This window comes from Rhincodon typus, chromosome 2 (genome assembly GCF_021869965.1).
Source record: "Rhincodon typus isolate 14 chromosome 2, sRhiTyp1.1, whole genome shotgun sequence".
Taxonomy (NCBI): Eukaryota; Metazoa; Chordata; class Chondrichthyes; order Orectolobiformes; family Rhincodontidae; genus Rhincodon; species Rhincodon typus.
In genome coordinates, this window is record NC_063333.1 from 129,259,694 (window position 1) to 129,279,967 (window position 20,274).

Consider the following 20,274-nt stretch of genomic DNA (forward strand, 5'->3'; position numbering starts at 1 on the left):
TCTTCTAGATGCTGTGGGGCTTTGTCCCAGTTATAATGAAAAGGTATAGTCTTCTAGCCCTCACATCTCACATTCCTTCACCTCGCACACACTATCAATGCACCATCCATGGCATCTCATGCCACTATATCCATTCTCCCACACATCATATCCCCATACAAGCCTGTGCCATTCCATCCACCCATATCATGGCTCCTATGTGAAGCTATGCCTCTCCACCCATTCCCCACTACATGGTTTGCTAAATGAGAGCATTTCTGTACCCATTGACCTACTGAACTAAAGGATCTATAATAAAAATTCTTTTAAAAAAAATTCATTCATAACCTGCCTTTTCCGACAGAGCAATAAAAGTGGCAATCATCAAGGTGTACTCAGGTATCAATAGTAGAAACTGTAAACATTTGAAACCTCTTAATCTTGTAAAAAAAATTATGTAATTGACAGCAGAGATCAGAGGGCAAGAGTAGTGAAACAAGCAAGGCTTTTTCTAGGGCTGAGCTGCTTCAACAGCCTAATGGATGTATGGTCACTCAGTCAAAATTTGTTATGCATTTTTGGCTGTATATAAAAAGCTTTTTACAATGTTTATAAAGTTTGTATGCAGCCTAGACTATTTTATCTGAGGGATTAAGGGTTAAGATCAAAGTCCAATAATTAGGGACCACGGGAATCAGAGAGCTGATGCAATATTGGCATGTTTTGTTGAAATCTGACAGAAACAATAGAACATAAGGACAAAAATGGGCTATTAAAAAAACTCAACAGCACCATTGGGCAATGTCTAATAAAGGATGCAAACATTATGCAGAATATCAACCAGTTTCAGAAAAGCCTAATGCAAATGGATGAACTTATAAAAACAAGGAGTCAGGAATTACATCCATAATTCTTAGGAGGCATTTAACTTGCTTCTCCAAACCTTGTTTGAGCCTTTTTACTCGGACAGATTGGACTGTGGTTTGTTTGATGATCTCATTGCAAATCTTCTTCTGAAGCATGTCTTCAATGGTTGACAGTTGAGTGAAGTCCTCAACCGTAGAAACGTAATTCTTCGAAGGATGTGATGCAATTTTCTTCAGCTCGCTCTCAGTGGCATTTTGGATTCCCAAGACATACAGAGTAACGCCCAAACGACGCAGGGTAGCTGCACTGTCCTTGACTGCATCCTGGGATTTGCCACTGGTGATTACAATCAGGATCTGAGGAAATCCTTTCCTAGCACGACTGCCTGCCTGCCCCATGAAGTAATTGTTCCGTACAAAATCAATAGCAACGCCTGTGTTCCTGCCCCCTCCACCGTACCGTATCGACTTGATGTGGTCGAGGATGTCGGACTTTCTGAGGTACATTTTGAGATTGAAATCTTCTGATGCATTGGCGCTGTACTGAGCTAAACCAACGTGGACACTTTCAGCCTCCACTTCCAGCGCATTGATCATGTTGTGGAGGAAAACACGCAGCAATTGGAAATTTACAGCCCCAATGCTGTCCGATTCATCCACCAAGAAAACAATATCAGCAACCGAAGCAGACTGACACACTGTGAGAAACAAAAGACACATAAAAGCTCATAAATGCACAGACACAGTTTGTTGGAAATTATAGACAGACATTTAGAGTAAATCTGCCGGCACTGAAGCTATTGCTAAGATGCAGCACACTCACCTCTGAACTGTAAGTTGTTGAGTTCTAACCCTAACTACAGAAATGTGAGTTAAGATTCTAGCTTGACACTATCAGTACAGTATTGAGGAAATGTTGCTCTGTAAGAGATGCTGTTATACAGATAAAGTGTAAAATCAAAGCCCCATCTGGCTCTGAAATTGATGGAAAGGGGTACCACAATACAATTCACAGAACAGTGGTAGAGTCCTCTAATGTCCTGGTCAATTGTTATGCCTTATACAATAACATCAATATAACTGACAATCTGATCATTGTCCCATTGATATTTGCTGGCAACTTGCTGTGCAAAAGGTGACTGCCATTTTTCCTATTTTACAGAACCACAGAAGTGTTATGGTGTAGAAGGGAGCCGTTCATTCCATCAGGCCAGCACTGGCTCATTAAATGAGCATCATTGCCTAGTGTCTGTTCTCCAATACTCTTGCACATTATTTTTATCCTAATAATCATCCAATTCCTTCTTGAAAGCTTCAATTGAACCCGCCTCCATCTTGTTCCAGGCAGTGCATTCCATATCCTAACTACTCATAGAGTGATGAAGTTTTTTCTCACTCCACCCTTGCTTCTTTTGCAGATCACTTTAAATCTATGCCCTCTTGTTCTATTTAACTTTTACAAATCGGAACAGTTCCTCCCTATCTACTCTATCCAGGCCACTCATGATTTGAAAACCTCAATCTGATTTCCTCTTCATCTTGTTCTCTCTAAATAGAATAGCCTCAACTTCTTCAATCTATTCTCATGACTGAAATTCCTTGTCCACGGGGCCATTCTTGTGAACCTCTTCTGCACTCTCTCCAATGTATTCGCATCCTTTCTATAATGTGGCACTTAGAATTGTACACAGTACTCCAGCTGAGATCTGACAAGTGTCTTATACAAATTCAATATCACCTCCACCATCGAGCAACTAAAAAGTTCAGAAAGTATCTCATTTGCTGCACAAGGCTTTTTGGCATCCTGATGTTGTGAATGATGTTACATTAACCAATGCTTACTTTCTTTCAAACAAGATTGCACTGGGGATTAAAAGCATGAGGAGGAGGCATGTGAATGAAATGCTCTTTCTCCAAATACAGGTTTCCGAAGTGCAATGTAATGTACTCAGTGGGTGTTTTACTGCTAACTGTATCATTCTCCTTCAACAGCACATAATACCTTGCATTGAAATTTTACAATATGTGGATTTAAATTTTCTTCCCTTAAAGAAATATGATTACAACAAAACCTGAGTATTAAAGAATGCAATATGGAGCATTGTAGACATTAAGATCACTTCAAGGATCTAAACACACTGACTCAGTGAATTCTTAAGCAAACCATTGAAGTAAAGTAATTTAAAAGGCAGTGGAAATTATTATGCTCATTGTATCTGTATTGGTCTTTTATAGAGCAGTCCTAAACCAATTTCACTACCGTGCTTATTCTGTTGCATCCTCGCTTTCAAATATATTTGTTATTTTCCCTAAAGCACTCACTATGTTTGTGTTCATGCGACTCTCCGCATAAAGAAATTTCTTGCAACATTTATCTTCACACACTTCCTGAAATTTATAATTGTTAAACTCATTACAAAGACAGTCGTCTTTCCCTATTCACTTCATTCAAACCCTTTGTCTCCATTTTGCCTTGTGCCCCTTTTTCTTCCAATTTCCTCTCTTCTCCTGTTAAGACGCCTTGGTGCTAACATTGGGTGCACTCAAATCCTGTTTGCAAACTATCTGCTTATTTAAACCAATACTGCGCTTTCCTGACCACCTCTGCTCTCTGTATTTTTCGTAATGAGCTCTGTATCTTTTTTTCAATTTTGGTTTTTAAATCCCTGAACTTCTCTGGAGATCAACAATACACTTTTCCACTGCATTACAATGAAAAGCCCAGCTTTTGTGTCTGATCTGCTGCTCTGTTGTATATATTTTCAAGTAACTTTGACCAGTTGACCATACTGTTCTGACAAGAGAATTGGATCAGGGCTCCTTCAGAGATGTGGAGCATATTTTAAATCTGATGGGTCCCTCATGGTGCAGGATAGTCAGGAGAAGGCAAACAATGCCCCCATTTTTACAGCAGTTCTCATCGTATTCTGTGAGTCAAATGTTCAACCTCAGAGACAGCCGCTTTGAAAGCTCCTTTGAAAAGGTAAATGTGAAGTTTTGGGGCTAGGAGGGTCTGGTGCCAGGTAGGTAGGAGTAAGATGCCACTGTGTCAGGTAGGTAAGGTGCTAAGTGGGAAAAGCCCGGTAAATGGTTGAGTATTTAGGGTAGGTCAGGGTGGGGAAGAGGTATGGTGAGTGGTGGTGGGGACGTGTAGTGTGGTGTTCCCTGGGTGCAGGGGCCACAGAGCATATGGGGTATGGGAGTTTGACGAGTCCAGTGATGGGGGAGGGCTTTGGGTGGAGTGGGGTGTCAGGTCCTGGGTAAAGAAGGGTTTTCAGGCTCCTGGGAAAGGTAAAGGGGTTCTGGCTTCCAACAGGGAGAAGGGGCTGGTGTCCAGTTGCTTGGGGACTGGGTCCCAGGAAAGCTGGGGTGGGGGTGGTGGTGTGGGCAGGGGCCATGTCATGTCCTGGGTACAAGGGTGTTAGATCCCAGGGAGGCATTGTTGTCATTTTTGAGGGGCTGGGGGGAGGTCTTGGGTCTTGGGCAGAGAAGGGAGTTTTAGGTCTGAGGGGACAAGTGATAAGGGAGTGGTGTAGGATCCCAGGGTAGGTGCCATACTAGGGTCTGGGGCTTGTGATGGGTGAGTGAGAGGTGTACTTAGGGTGTTTGAGGTACATTGGAGGTCAGTTTAATAATTACTCAGTAGTAAACCAGGCTTTTAAAATTCTAACATTTCTCAAGTAACAGTGGAAGACTCTGAATGCTCCCATCTGAATGGACAGGGGAATTGCCCAGCAGAATCTTCAATTCCTCAAGCAGTTCCCCGGAGTCTGTTCCATCGGGGATTCCACAGGATCCCTCTTGCACGTCTGGACAAGATCATCTGGCTATTGGAAATTACACAGTATCATCTCCTTTCATCGCTTTATGTCAATTTATTTCTTTCTTTATTTCTTTGTTAAATTGCTAGTCACCCATTTACTGAAGCAGGAAGAAGTCAGTCTTTCAGAACTGTTTATTTGCTCAGTAGTTCAATACTTATAGTTCATAGTTCAATACAAATACTAGTCAGCTCTATCTCTTTCCTACAGAACTCCCCTTACTGCGGAAGACCCACCCTTCAAAGTGAGATCCTATGAGCGTTCACTGCTCTCTATGATCCTTGAGCACGCCCTTAAAGGAACATTTTTTTTACAACATTGTCTACCCTAAGTGCTGTGGGTTGTTTAATTATGCTAAAGGCACTACATCGATACAAATTCTAATCATTGCTGCTCTCAGCATTCTACCCACTGAACCCTCCCTCTTCCCACAGTTCTCTGTGCTGAAATGAGAGGTGACAGAAAATGATCAGCAGTGTTTGCCTGCTCTTTGGAAAGGAAGATCAGACGTGCTGAATAACATTTAGCCGATGTCAAGCCACTTAATCTCTTTAAAGTGTACCCAAAATCGAGCCCCCTGCTGAAATATATTCTTTCCCAATATTTGATTTTCTTGCCTCTCTCTTACACACTTTCATCCTGAAATGATATGTCAGGAAATGGCAAGTATTGATTTTAAAAACCTATCTTCTACTTTCCCTTTCTGCTGCCCTAAGGCCTTTGGAGGATGCCCAAAATTAAAAATACATGAGTTGGGCTCCTATCAGTCCACTTAAAAGCACCAGTACTGCATTATAATCTGTCTCATTCCATCATCGCAACATAAAGGAATCCAGCTGAGCTTTTCCAATAATTACTATTTTTGTCTCTAATTTACAACATTCGTAGTTATTTCAGTTTTTTTTATATAGAGGAATCCTGACTTTGTGGAAAGAATAAAAAGTGAGGAGATATAGAAACAACAATCATCAATTGCCTTTTTCTGTAAGTAATAACTGGAATTAAACAAACAAATAAGGAGGCTGAGCACAATTTGAACTCAATTTTTACTTCAGGGGCACAATAGACACTTGCATGCCACCGGACACCATTTTGCATATTTTATCCCAAACAGGCAGGTGCTCTAATCACCCAACTCAGGCTTCTACCCAAATAGCAAGAGTAAGGAGGGCATCAAGTGACCAATGACCCAACTCCATTTACAGCCCGGTGCCTTACTGTTTACATCAGGCAAAGCCAAGATAGCTCCTGTAAGCCAGTCTGATTTAGGAAGATCCTTGGGACAATGAAAGATACCGTACAGTGCAGGAACAAAATTGGATATGGACGAAAGGCAAAGGAATCAAACATTACCTGGTGGCCTTCTCATTTCTCTGTATCGAAACTCTCTTCGTACTAGCTGTCTGATTGCATTAGATATTTGTTCAGATGACTGAATCAATGCATCAAAAGCACTAATCTGGAAAACAAATGGAAAATTAGGCAGAAAAGCCACACGCTGGAGCTCGCTCAAGATGGAACGTCTGACGCCAACGGAGATAACTTTCACGCCTTCCTTCTTTAAGGCTCTGGCAGGCAGAGTAATGTCATCCTGTGAAGGGGCTGAAGTAACAATTATTACTATCTGAGGAACACCTTCCCCTTTCCGACTTCCAGCAGACTCTCTGAAAAATGTCCTGCGCACAAAGTCAATGGCACGGCCCATTGCTAACCCTGGTCCTCCCTGAAATGTAAAGCTACTGTCACTTCTGATGTAATTTGCCACTTGAATCTTTGTTATGTAGGTATTCAGTAAGAACTCAGTTCGTGCACTAGTATCGTACTGGGCAAGACCAATGCGGTACTTATTTGCCCCAATGTCGAGCTGAGAAATGATTTTGAAGATAAAGCTTCTGATCTGCTGGAATCCTGCGATTTCCATGTTCTGCGAACCATCGACTAGGAAAACGATGTCAGCATAACGCACTGCGAAGGCTGCAAAGCAGAAGATAAAATGTTGAGTCAGTAAAGAAAATAAGTATTGAATGTACCACAACCTTTTCAATACCTACTTTGAATAAAGAGAATGCAAGTGGGTGAAATGGGACTTGATTTAAGACAAGGAAATTCCATAGAGCTAGACCACAGCTAGTGGTAGAGATTGAAAAGTGATGGTGAATGGATGATGGAGATGAATGGCTGGTGGAGATTAATACGGCAGAGGTGAAGATAGATGGTAGGAAGGTAGAGAGAGATGGAGAGTGGAGCTGAATGCCTAGAAGGTGAGGCAATTTTTTTTTTTGATCAGGGTAGGCTCGGGGTTATCGGTAAATCTGAAGGTTTTCATCCATTTAACAGAGAGTATTGGGAATAAATCTGGAGGACGTCAGAGAGAAAATAAATTATTAGAGATGGGACAGGATGATTTAAAGTTTATGAGAAGATTTGTAGCTCGGGTTGTGGATGAGGTTGTAGACTTGCTCCCTGAGCTGGTGTGTTTGATTGCAGACGTTTTATCACCCTGCTAGGTAACAATGACAGTGCACCTCAGGTGAAACGTTGGTGTTCTGTCCCGTGTGTTATTTATATGACTCGTTTTGCTGGGGTGGTTGTCATCTCTTCGGGGTCTCTTTTTCAGTGGTTTGTATATCGGATCTAGTTCAATGCATTTGTTGATGGAGTTCCGGTTGGAATGCCAGGCCTCCAGGAATTCCCTGGCATGTCTCTGTTTGGCTTGTGCTATTATGGATGTGTTGTCCCAGTCGAATTTGTGTCCTTCTTTGTCCGTGTGTATTGAGACCAGTGAAAGTTGGTCGTGTCTCTTGGTGGCTGGTTGGTGTTTGTGTATCCTTGTTGTCAGTTTTCTGGCAGTTTGGCCTATGTTGGGTATCCAAAAAAGCACAATCCGACATTACCTCTGCTACAGACCACAACAAGAAGACACAACACGGCCAGACACACTAGTCACCCTACCATACATCAGAGACATATCAGAGATGACCACAAGACTACTCAGACCCCTAGGTATCAGGGTAGTCCACAAACCAACAATCACCCTGCGACAGCTACTGAAGAACGTAAAGGATCCCATACCCACAAACAATAAAACTAATGTAATACAAAATACCATGCAAGGACTGTGAAAAACATTACATTGGCCAAACTGGAAGAAAACTAACAATAAGGATACATGAACCACCTCAGCAAAACGAGGAGTATAAATAACAAGCAGAACAGAACAGCAACGCTTCACCGGAGACGCACTGATGATGTTACCTAGCAGAGTGATGAAATGTCTGCAATCAAACACATCGGCTCAGCGAGCACATCTACAACTTCATGGGACAGGATGGTCTTCTGTTGGTAGCTTTGATGGAAAAGGGTATATGACTTTAACAGAGAAGTTTGGGGAGCAAGTGAAGGAAAGATCTGAGCAAGCAGTCAGCAGTGCCTGGAGGATCAGGCGAGATGAAAACCCCAAGACAGGCTGTCAGAGACAGAGCTGGATTGGGTGGAGCTTATTGGGGAATAATTTTAGTTTCAGCTATCTCATCTCCAAATCAATGGTCTGAAAATAGGCTTAAGGCACACACAGCTGCATAGAATGCACATCTTGTAACATCCAGAGAGTTGGGGATCCTTCATATAACCAAGATGACTACATGGAAGGGAAGTGCCTCCAGTTGCAAAAACTGGAGCTCTGGGTTTTGGACCTTGAGGGAGAGCTGGAATTACTGTGTTACCATCTTCAAAACAGAGAACTCTGTAGATAGCATTCTTAGCAGAGTGTCAGCAGACAGGCTAGCAGGGAGGGAATGAGTGATCATGAGGTAAACTAGAAAGACAAGATTGCTAATGTAGTTTTCCCTCACTCACTAAATAGATTTCCATTTTGAAACCTAAAAAGAGTGATGGCTCATCAGAGGAATGAGAGAGAACCAGGCTTATGGTATTACAAGTGCCTCAGCTGCACAAGTAGAAGCAGAGTACTGGGGTAGTAGAATCATAGAATCCCTACAGTGTGAAAGCAAGCCATTTGGCCCATTGAGTCCACGTGACCGTCCAAAGACCATCGCACTGAGACCCAACCCCCTACCTAAACCCTGTAACCCTGCATTTCCCATGGCTAATCCACTAAACCTACACATCCCTGGATACTATGGGGGCAATTTAGCACAGCCAATCCACTTAACCTGCACATCTTTGGACTGTGGGAGGAAACCCACGCAGACGTGGGGAGAATGTACAAATTCCACACAGACAGTCACCTGAGGGTGGAATCGAACCCAGCAGCAGTGCTAACCACTGAACCACTGTGCCACCCATATTTAGTAGTGGTGGTAGGTGATTTGATAGTTAAGACAAGTAGGTATTTCTGTGGCTCTAAATGTGATTCCAGGATGGTGAACTCACAGACTGTCTGCAGGATATTCTTTTGATGGAGGGTTAAGATCTGGAGGTTATGGTCCACATTGGCACGCTGACATAGGTAGAAAGTGGAATGAAGTCCTGAAAGTAAAATTTAGGGAGCTAGGAAAGGGACTGAAAAGCAGGACTCCAAGGCAATAATCTTAGATTTGTTCCCAATACCTTGTACTAGTGAGTATAGACACAGGAAAATTAAGTAAGTGAATGAAAGCATGGCTGGAAATATCGTGCATGTGGGAGGGAGGGCTTTAGTTTTCATGGGGATGGGGACCAGTTCTGAAGAAAGGGGGGCTGGACAAGGAGGGGAGGTCATATCTTAGTGGGTCTGGGACTAATATCCTCCCAGAAAGATTTATGAGTGTTGGTTGCAGCGAGTTTAAATTAGCTTGTTAGAAGGATGGGAACCTAAGAGAACTGAGATGGAATAAAAAACAAAGCTAATTGTGGGAAGTAGTAAAACTGTAAATGAAAGAAGAAATCAGCAGAAACAAAAACCTAGAACCAACTAGGGTCAAATTACACAATTGTGTTAAAAAGGCAAATTTAAAATCTTTCTGAATACACACAACATGATAAGTGAACTGATGGCACTTGTAGAAAAGGAGGGATGTGATTCAATTACAATTATGGAGACTTGACTGTAGAGTGAACAAAACTGGGAACTGAATATTAAAGGACAGTCAACATTTATAAGAGATAGACGAAAAGGCAAAAGAGATGGAATAGTGCAGATAATAAGGGGCAGAATCGGTGTTTTAGTGAGAGAGAATCTCCAGATGGTAAAAAACAGACAGGATGTAGAATTTGTTTGGGTGGAACTAAGAAGAGCAAGGGGTTCCAATCTTTAGTAGAAGTGGTTTGTGGGCCACCAGACAGTGGTGGTAATATTGGGTGCCATATAAATTAATAAATTAGAGCAATGTGTAGCAAGGAGAATGCAATAAGCATAAGTGACTTCAATCTACACATAGGCTCAGAAAATCTGATGAGCAACAATGCCGCAGAGTATTCCTGGAATGTGTTCAAGATAGTATTCTGCAGAAATATTTTGAGGATGCAACAGACTATTTCAAATCTCCCACTTTGCAATGAGAAAAGGCTAATTAATAATTTTGTTGCAAAAGAAACTTTAGGGAATAATAACTGTGGTGTGATAGTATTTTCTGTTCAGTTTTAAAAGCTACAGTTCAATTGGAAACTGAGGTCTTAAATCTTAACAAGCGCAATTATGAAGGTACGAGGAGGAAGTTGACTCTAGCTGCTTGGAAGAATGCATTAAAAGAATTAACCGCAGATAGGCAACATAAAGTAGTTAAAGAATTAGTGCTTGGTTTCAAATGCCTTTAAGGCAAAAATATATAACATGGAAAGTGAGGGTTCCATGTTTACCAGGGTGACTTAAAGGTCATTTCAGGTCAAAGGAGGAGGTTTATAAAGTTACCAGGAATTTGTAAGCTGAAGGATTAGAGAATTTTAGAATTCAGCAAAGCAGGAGCAGGAAATTGATAAAGAAAGAGAAAATATTAGCAAAGACAAATGAGGGTCGATCACAGGCGGAGACTGGTGAATGTATAGTAGGGATAGTAAAATGGTGGAGAGACTAAGTAAGTTCTCTGCGTCTGTCTTCATAGAGGAAGGTATGAGGTCTCCCTGATTAAATAAGACAATAAATATTTCTTAATGAAGATCCAAGTGTCTAGTCAGATTATGAAACTGAATTATTATCAGTGGAAGAAGTCATATCACAGAAATTAATGGGACTAAAGTTTTCAAATCCTCTAGATCCAGTGACCTTCATCTTAGAGTACAGAAAGAGATGGCTACAGAAATTGTGGATACATTTGTGATCAACTTTCAGACTTCCAATGCAGTGATGCCTGCAGATTGGAAGATTGTAGGTGTAGCTCCACTATTTAAGAAGGGAGGCCGTGATGTGGTGGTGCTGGTGTTGGACTGGGGTGAACAAAGTAAGAAGTCACAGGGCACCAGGTTATAGTCCAACAAGTTTATTTGAAATCACAAGCTTTTGTAGCGCTGCTCCTTTGTCAGACTTCACCTAATGAAGGATCAGCACTCCAAAAGCTTGTGATTTCAAATGAACCTGATGAACTATAACCTGGTGTTGTGTATCTTCTGAGTAAGAAAGGAGTGAAGGAGAAAACAGGGAATGACAGACCCATTAGCCTGATGTGAGTAATAGGGAAAATACCTTAGTCTTGAATGTGATTACTTGGTGTTTAGAAATTAATTGTCTGATTGGACAGAATCAATATGGATTTATGAAGGGAAAATTGCATTTGACAAAATTGTTGGAATTTTTCAGGATGTTACTAGCAGGGTCAATAAGGTAGAACTAATGGACGTGATGTATTTAGACTTTCTGAAGACTTTTGATAAAATTCCACACAGTTAATTGTAAACAAAATTAATGTTCTTGGAATTGATGGTAATATACTAGCACAGTCTGAGGACTGGTTAACAGGCAGAAAGCAGAGAATAGGAATAAATTTGTCATTCTCAGCTTGACAGGCTTTAACATCAAGAATCAGTGCTTGGTCCCCAACTGAACACATTCCACATTAATGATTTGGATGTGGGGGTTAATTATAATATTTCCAGGTTTACAGATGATAAAAACCTTGTTGGCAATGTGAGCTGTGAGGAGGATTCAGTGGGGACTCCAGGGGATTTAGTTAGGCTATGTGAGTGGGCAATAGGAGATGGAATATAATGTGAATAAATATGAGGTCTTGAAAGATTAGTCATTAAGTCATTTCAAGACAGATTTCTAGTTACCCGATTACATCAAGGGACATGGGATTATGGTTTTTGGCAGATGATTAGCCATGATCTAGAAATGCAGAGGAAGCTCAAGGGGTTGAATGGTTACAATGTTCTTAAGCTTTCAATGGTATCAGAAAGCACTGGACTAAGAAAAGGAAGCTCTCTGATTAGGAAATGGTTTGAGAGAGAGTACAGGGTGCAAGAGGTGAGGTGTTATAGAGGGGTGAATTTATTGAAAATAGGAAGATATGGTGATATACACAGTTGGAAGTAAGGGGAAAGCTGGAAAGGGTGGGGACAAAGAAGGAGGAGTGGCCAATCAAACAGATCACCTTTGAGAATGAAAAGGACTGTGATTGCTTCCATCTTGCAGTTGAAGGGGAGGGTGAAATGTGCTGGAGGAATGGAGAGGCAGCAGGTTATGTCAATATATAATGTTTGGCAATAGCTTCTTCGTTCGGGACCACTAGGCCTTTGAGATGGAGATATGGTCATATCTGAATAGACTCATTTGGATGCAGCAGTGGTCAAGCTGGTCAATCAAATAAGCAGCACTATCAAGTTAAGTTTGTGACCATCAAATTTTAATGATGTGACGGGACAATATCAACTGAAGGTTGGGAGTGGTGATGGATAGAAGGGTGAGAGTGGTCAAGCAACTTGTGGTCAGGATGAGAAACCGTGACAATTAATATGCATAAGGGTGATGAAGATTGAAGAAAAAAATACTAAAATGGAGCAGTAGCATTATAGAGGCTTGGGAGTATAACAAACATAGTAATAATGAGAATTGTGAAGGAATGGGAGCTTCATATTAACTGGAGACCTTGTTGTTGCTCACTGGGGAAAGAAATAGCTTATGGTCTAGTGCTGCCTCATTATCTGTAGCGGAAAGTTGTTGATTCCATTTGAGATCTCAAGACCAATTGTCCACACATATCGTGCTATCTAAGACTATTGTACTTTTGGATGATCACTGAAGGCTGGAATTATTTATTGTTATATCAATCTATTTATTGTATATTACATTGTGTGCACTGTGTATAAACATCTTCCCGCTGTAAATTCCTACATTCTTATTTGTAACGGCCTCCAATGGAGGTGCAAATGCACCATCAATGTTAGGAGGTTGTCAATACAATTTGGCCAGTATCGACAGGCAGCTTCCATTATACAGGGGAGTTCCCAATTAACAAAACTCCAACTAATGAATGCTCATACTTACGAACGTGACCCCATACAGGGGTGTAATTTTAAAGACTTAACATACAAACATTTCCTATACTTAAGAACAATTACTTTACATTGTCTTGCATTGTGTTCCGACTTGCACACAAATTGACATGCAAACAGATTCCAGAACGGAACCTGTTGGCAACTGCCTGTATTGTTGACATAGGAAATTATAATAGAAGCCTAACACGTAGGCCAGCAGGCCTTTACGTTAAACGGGGGACTGAGTTCACATGCATGTTCTCTATTCTATGATTGCTACTGATCTCTCTAACTTCGGTGGGCTCCTGAATTTCTTGTAGCTGCTCCTGTTCTGTTGCCATCATTTTGCTGTTGGAAATCCACAAAAAAGTCATAGCGAAAGAGCAGGAATGGCTGTGTAGAGTTTTGCAGGCAATGTATTTAATTTTTCATATACACTGGCACAGGAGAGCCAAGTTTGCTTTCGAAATACTCTTCATTCATCCAGTGGTAATTGCTGACCTTGTATGGCTTATTGTAAAGATTTCCTTCCAGATTAATGTTCTAAATATGTAAGGGACATTAATGAATGATATTACTTACTGAAAATTTAATAAATTGAAAGAAAGAATTCACATTTATAGCACCTTTCATGACTTTGCAATGTCAATTTCTTACACCCAATTAAGAATTTTTGAATTCATTATTGCTACAAAATAGAAAATGCAGGAGTTAAATTGTATACAACAGGAAAATACAAGCAGCAATAAGGTAATGACTACATAATCTGCATGAATTATCCTCTCCTACTAGTGCAATGAGATATTTTAGTTATACCTGTTGACAACAAAAGGACATTAGTTTAACATTTCAGCACAAAAGTCAGACTGTACAGAACTCTTTCAGGTGAGACTGTGACAGAGCCAAGATCAGCAATTATCATAAAAGTTAAAATTTGAGTCAAAGGCATAGCTAATTGCACCAACCTTGGATGTGGGCTTCAACTGTCTTGCACACTGACTCCAAGATTTTATTCGAAATTTCTTTCATTCCAAGAAAATTTGCAACATGATAAGTATATCTCTGAACTGGTCTGCTGGAAATATCTTGAAGTTCCTTCTTTCCTTGGATATTAACTCCAACGACATAAATTGTGACTCCGCTATTTCTCAGTCTGTTGGCAGCATCATCCACCTCAGTGATGGACTCACCATCGGTGACCAGGATCACAATCTGCTGCACATTGTCTGCTGCCCTGCTCCCTGCTGCGGGAACAAAGTGTTGGCTCTGCAGAAACTCCAGGGCCCTTCTAGTATCGGTCCTGCCTTTCTTCTGTTGCAAGCTCTGTAGGTAGTTCAGAATGTCATTCTTGGATGAATATTGATTCAGCAGGAATTCTGTCTTTGGATCGTCACTGTACTGAACCAGTCCAATCCTCACTTTGTTTTCTGCAATATCTAGGCCACTAACAAAGGTGTACAGAAACTCCCTCACTTCTTCAAAGTTCTCATCACTTATACTGGTTGAACTATCCACCACAAGGACAATATCAGCAAGTGTGGCTTTCCTGCAAGCTGAAAACAGAAAAAATAACAATTTCTCATAAAATGCTTTTAGATAACTACACGTGGTCAGCAGTGCTGACAATGTATCTTTATGTAATCATTACCGATTCCAGCCCCATCCTTAATTTGAAAGTTTAGAGTAAACAGTCACACTTGATGAATACTTGTTACTTTGATCAAGACATTTCCAACTATTTATACCCTCCCTCTTTATCTCTCTCCATCTATTATACGAAAGGAATCATTATGTAAGGCATTAACATATTAATCCTGCTGACTACTTCAGGCAATCCATTCGGTCCTCATCCTACACTTAATTGTTTGAAAATTTTGCTGATTTTGGACAAAATTGGGCCTGCAATCAGCTTAAACCATCTGTAAAGCTGGTGGCAGTGTGATTATCTTACTAGTATGTCTGTGGCTCAAAGATGAAGAACAAATGTTTCACATGGTAATGTTCAGACATGCATCAAATACCCATGGGGGTAGGCAGTACTGAAGACCATTAGGATTTCAATATCTGGTTAACTCATTGACTGTAAGCTTCTTTATGATCCAATGGCACTGCATGGAAAGAGGTATGACAGGTCAATAACAAGTCACTCATCCCCATTGCCATTACTTGAGATGGCCACAATGAACTACTGTAAAAGAATTCAGTAAGGGAGTCACTGCAGACCTAAGCCATCTGCTGCAAGGACAGGTGTGACTACCCTGAAGCATAAAGTTTGCACATGCAGCGTGACTAGTGCTAAACTATGGCCTGTACATTCTTCACATGACTGATCCATGCATTGGTAGTGAGAATCATTTCAGACAAAATCCCTTCTCACAAGTATCTAATGTCTTGATTTCAGTGTCAGCCATCATAGAGGACACCAAGTGCTGAACTTCAGCCTTCCTGGCCTGCAGACTCTTCCTGCACATGGGGATCTGTTTCTCTTCAACTTGGCCACTCTTATATCTGTGCACCCAACAAGCGTTGATTCACTTCTAAAGCTCACTAGAAGCCATGACCTTCTCCTTTTATACTCCTTCTTCAATTGCCCACAATTCCCACTATGCTTGCAGGCATACAATTTTCTTCTTCACTGGACTTGCCTTCCCTGGGCCCATCCCTTATCAGCTCAAGCCTGGGTTTGTAACTGGAAAGCATGAATAAGCTTAGACTGGAGAATTAAGTGCCCTTAACACCTGGGATTCAGGTAAAAGCAGAATGGGCCAAATTAAAAACTGATTAGATTTGAAGGTGAAAACTGAATGCTAAATGACTGTTTGATAGAGTCCTAGACAATGAATGAATATGAGATATAACTCCAACTCCAGTCAATTTGCAATTGGAGACACGTCCATGTGCAATGCGTCTAGTGGATGCTGTGATGCCTTTGTTCTTATCAACTAATGCATAAAGGTAGAAACTGTGGAATATCAGAGAGATTTAAAGATCCATATACAACAATCCTTAAAACCCAGTGGACAACATTGAGAATAATTAAACCATCTTTGGAATGTCAACCCTTATGTCAAAGGGGCCAGAAAACAAAGGGAAGACAGATGTCCTAGCGCTGTGTAAAGCTCCAGTTAGACTGAATCTGGAGGACTGCAGTCAGTTTTAGGCACATACATCAGAGTACATCTACAGACCATTGAATGGGTACAGCATTGAATAAATTAACAACATTAGCCTTATTGTGAGAGCCAATTGTAAAAACTTGCCTTGCCTTGCCGTAAGGTTGAATTTGAGATGTTTAAGATGAATTAAGGATCTAATAAAGAAAATGATTTCATCTGCTGAAAGACTCCAAAGCAACAGAAATAATCTAAGTTAAGCAATGACACCAGAAAAAATACCTTCATGCATAACATTATGGAAATTGAACACCTCTCCTGCAAAAAGCTGCTGTGTCCACATTCAACTGAAAACATTCAAACCGAGATTTGTAGATTTTTGTCAGCTAAGGGTACTGAAGTTGTTAAATGGTGGGCAAATGAAGTTAGGATGCAGATCAGCCATGAGCTAATTGGATAGGAGAACAGGCTTGAGCGAATGAATGGTCTTCCCATTTTCCCATCGTGCTGAAAGGCAGATAAGTGAGAGGATCCCCCTTGGTATTTTCCACAGTCCATTACTATCAAGGGAACTCAAGAGTGCATCATGCGTCTGTTATTGGAATCCAGCGAGAAAGGGGAATGGGATGAAACACAAAGAGAGAGCAGAAAGTGTGTCTAGAAAAGGGGTTAAATATAACCAGACAGTGCAGGAATATCAAATTTAAAGAATTAGCAAAAGCCGAAAAGTTCAGGTGCAACACTTACAATTGCCAAACTGGATGATTTCTGAGGTACAATACCTGGGGAAACTTGTGAGACCTGAGATACTTGACGAGTCACCTCTTCCACCCTGGTACAAACAAATTGGATGACAGCCTGTGAAATTCCTCTCAGGGCTGCGAAGTCTGCCACGTTGTACACATAATTTCCAGCTGGCTTACTGGCAATTTCCTCCAGTTCTTTCTCCACAGCATCCTTGATGCCAATGGCGTATATGGTGACCCCTCGGTCCCTCAGTGCTTTTGCGGGTGGTCCAACACTATCCTGGGATTGCCCGTCGGTGATTACAATGGCCACCTGCGGTACCCCCATTGATGCCCTGCTGCCCGCCGACTCCACAAAGTGCTTGTTCAGCATGAACTTCAGGCCCAGCCCTGTTCTTGTTCCTCCTCCTTTGTATGGCAGCTGCTGTAGATACTGCAGGATCTCATTCTTATCACTATAGGAATTCAAGAAAAACTCAGTGCGAGGATTTCCACTGTACTGGATGAGGCCTATCCGAACTTTGTCCAGTCCAACATCAAATCCATTCACAAGGGTATAGAGAAACTCTTGAATATTTTTAAAGTTCTGGATCCCGATACTCCAGGACCCATCCACCAGGAATACAATGTCCGCAAGAGATGACTCTCTACAGGCTTCAAAAGCAGAAGAAACTACAGTTATTGTGACAATCAGTACAGGTTAATATTCATTAAGCTCAGCATAATTTATTATGAAACTGAGACCCACATCAATAATCTGTTTCCATGTCCATGCTTTGTTAACAGATAGCATGCAAAATATAAATTAGGAATGTCTTTACTGACACCTGTTCTGGCACAGTAAATTACCTGGAGTTGCATGAAAACCCAGCAAAGTTACAATACAGGCTGTGGGAGCAGATGCAAGAAAATTCACAGTGGCAATTAGTTCTAATATTGGAAAACTCAAAGTGACAAGTGCCCTCCAATAACCTTGCACTCCTATGTTCTACGTTTGCTGTTGTACTTCATTCTAATTGGTGAAAAGTGTTTCCAACACAAAGGATAAAGTTCTTAAGTTACAGAACAGCTCCTTGCGTAGATGGGAGCCAAAACAAGTTTCAAAACTGAAGTAAACCTGATTGCCAGTTAGTTGGTAGTGAATTGAGATTTGCGCCAGTTCAGATGGCTCGAATCCGATTATCCCTCATAATTGAATAAAATAACACATCTATGTTTCACATGGAGTACACGTAGAAAGAAAGGATAGGGATAAAATGTCCCTGCTGGCAGCCACATTTCTCTTCTATCTATTTTTTACAGTCATTCCTTACAAATACCTTTATCAGCTTCAAGATGATTCAAGGTTATTATGAATTAATGATTATTTAAGGACCACTAACTACCTTCAGCATTATCTCGTTGGCATTGGGTAGAGGCTGGTGACAGGTTACAAGCCCAGCAGCTCATAACACTCAAGCTTTGAGAAAAAGGGTATGTCTTTTCATGGGCCTTTGTTTCTTTTGGAGGTCCAGCCCTAACAACACCAGTGGCCCTGCTGGGACCAGAGATCATCCAATTGCCTAGTAGCTTTTGGCAGCAGGACTTCATCTCCATGGTGGGGCACTGGACGGGTTGAAGTTGCTTCAAAGAAATAAACATCCCAGCAGATATTAAGAGATAGGGCATCCTTAGAAAAGGCAGACATTAAATCAGTTTGTGTTCGCAAAACTGGCCCATTCAGAAGCAGAAGGTACAGCTGCTTCCAAATCTGCCCATGATGTCTACTCCCTGAAAGTAGAATCCAGCCCTCTGGCTTTAACCTCATCATTCAAAATCGTGAAAGGGCACTATGGATTTTACAGTTTGCTGTCTCCTACCTTACATTCAGTGTTTCAGAATTATGATATAATATTTTGACCTGGAATGTCAACATATTGCATTGAATTTTTCAGTGAAATTCCTCTGCTTTCAGCCCAAAAGATAGCAGAATTTTAAGCACAAAATGCATTCAGTGAAAATCAAGTTTCAGTGATCTTCTGCACATCATCCTGGGGTCCAGCTCACAAAACCTGCTATGTTCGCAGGGAGAATTAATTACTTAAGGGCATTTCCATTATTTACAATCTTTCAAGGAGGCTCCAAATATTAAGCTGGAATTTCATTGTGATTTGAAGAAGGGTCACTGTGCCTGAAACATTAAGTCTGACATCGCTCCACAGATGCTGCCAGACCAGTTACGTTTTTCCAGCAATTTCTGTTTTTCATTTTTGATTAAACTGGAACTTTTGGGCACAAAGACATTAATGTGTACATTTGTAAAGGTCATTTTATTTTTCTTTTATAAATTTGCTAAGGATCTGACAAAAATATCCCTATCTTCAGTTATTGTGGTAGTAATCTTCCACTCTTCAGTCTTAGCAGAAAGAGGGTACTGAGGTCTAAGACAACCTTTTTAAGGTTATTGTTGATAAGATTACTGTTTACACAGCATTCTATAAACTATCTACACTCTCAGACTTGGCATCTCTCTTCATGTGATCTCTTACATCACAATTGATGTACATTACTTTTACATATTTGAAGATCAACTCTTTAGTTTAGTCCTTTACAAAGAGCTGACAAACTTTATATGGTCCTAGATCTCTCACCAAAGTCTCACAGGAATAAAAACTGAGGTGGGTTTTACCAATCTTTGTGATCTCATTCACAGTTTGATGGTTGAGGAACTGTTCTTTAAATTTTCATGAGGAAATGTCAACTTTTTGTTCATGTTGTCTTCCTGGTTGGCAGGATAGCTGATCCATCTTAATAATGTTTTCTTTCCTCATTAAAACTAACGTTCTTCTGCTTCATTTTCTTCTTCACTTCTCTTTCTCTCAGAACGGAAAGGATTTGTTATATAAACACATTTTCGTCCTTTGTCATTTTTCTCAGCTTGCCCAGTTTCCTGCATTTTTATTACTGCTGCTGGCAAGTTCTTGGTCATCAAGGAAGTGAATGCCTTTACCTCTCTTGTGCTCCGTGGGATTTTCCATATGTTAGCCCTTGTAATAAATATCATTGAGGGATGGGTTCTTATTGAGTCTTATATTTGGATGTTTATTAACAACTAACTATATATTTTAATATGATGTCTCAAATGTTTATACACTTTCTGTTTACTCAGACTAGTTGATTACTAAATAATAAACTGACTAGCAGACCAGTTGTCTGTCCAACTAACCATTGACTGAATGACGGAGCATAAGACCACTTATACTAGAAGACCACATGTTGCGATGTCATTAAACTGTCTTAAAGATACATTGGCTTTCGGGAATCTGAGCAATTATACAATTTCCCCCTCTTTCCCTTTGAAGAA

General features: G+C 40.7%; 1 protein-coding gene across 1 annotated transcript in view; it reads right to left on the reverse strand.

Moving 5' to 3' along the window:
* Positions 1-20,274, reverse strand: part of LOC109910930 (collagen alpha-3(VI) chain) — a 102,760-nt gene that overhangs the window by 54,218 nt on the left and 28,268 nt on the right. Inside the window, exons 3-6 of the mRNA XM_048608981.1 lie at positions 16,968-17,585; positions 14,038-14,625; positions 6,020-6,640; positions 923-1,543 (exon numbers count right to left, since the gene is read on the reverse strand). Of these exons, the coding sequence (XP_048464938.1) occupies positions 923-1,543; positions 6,020-6,640; positions 14,038-14,625; positions 16,968-17,585 (2,448 nt within the window). The remainder of the gene's footprint in view (positions 1-922; positions 1,544-6,019; positions 6,641-14,037; positions 14,626-16,967; positions 17,586-20,274) is intronic.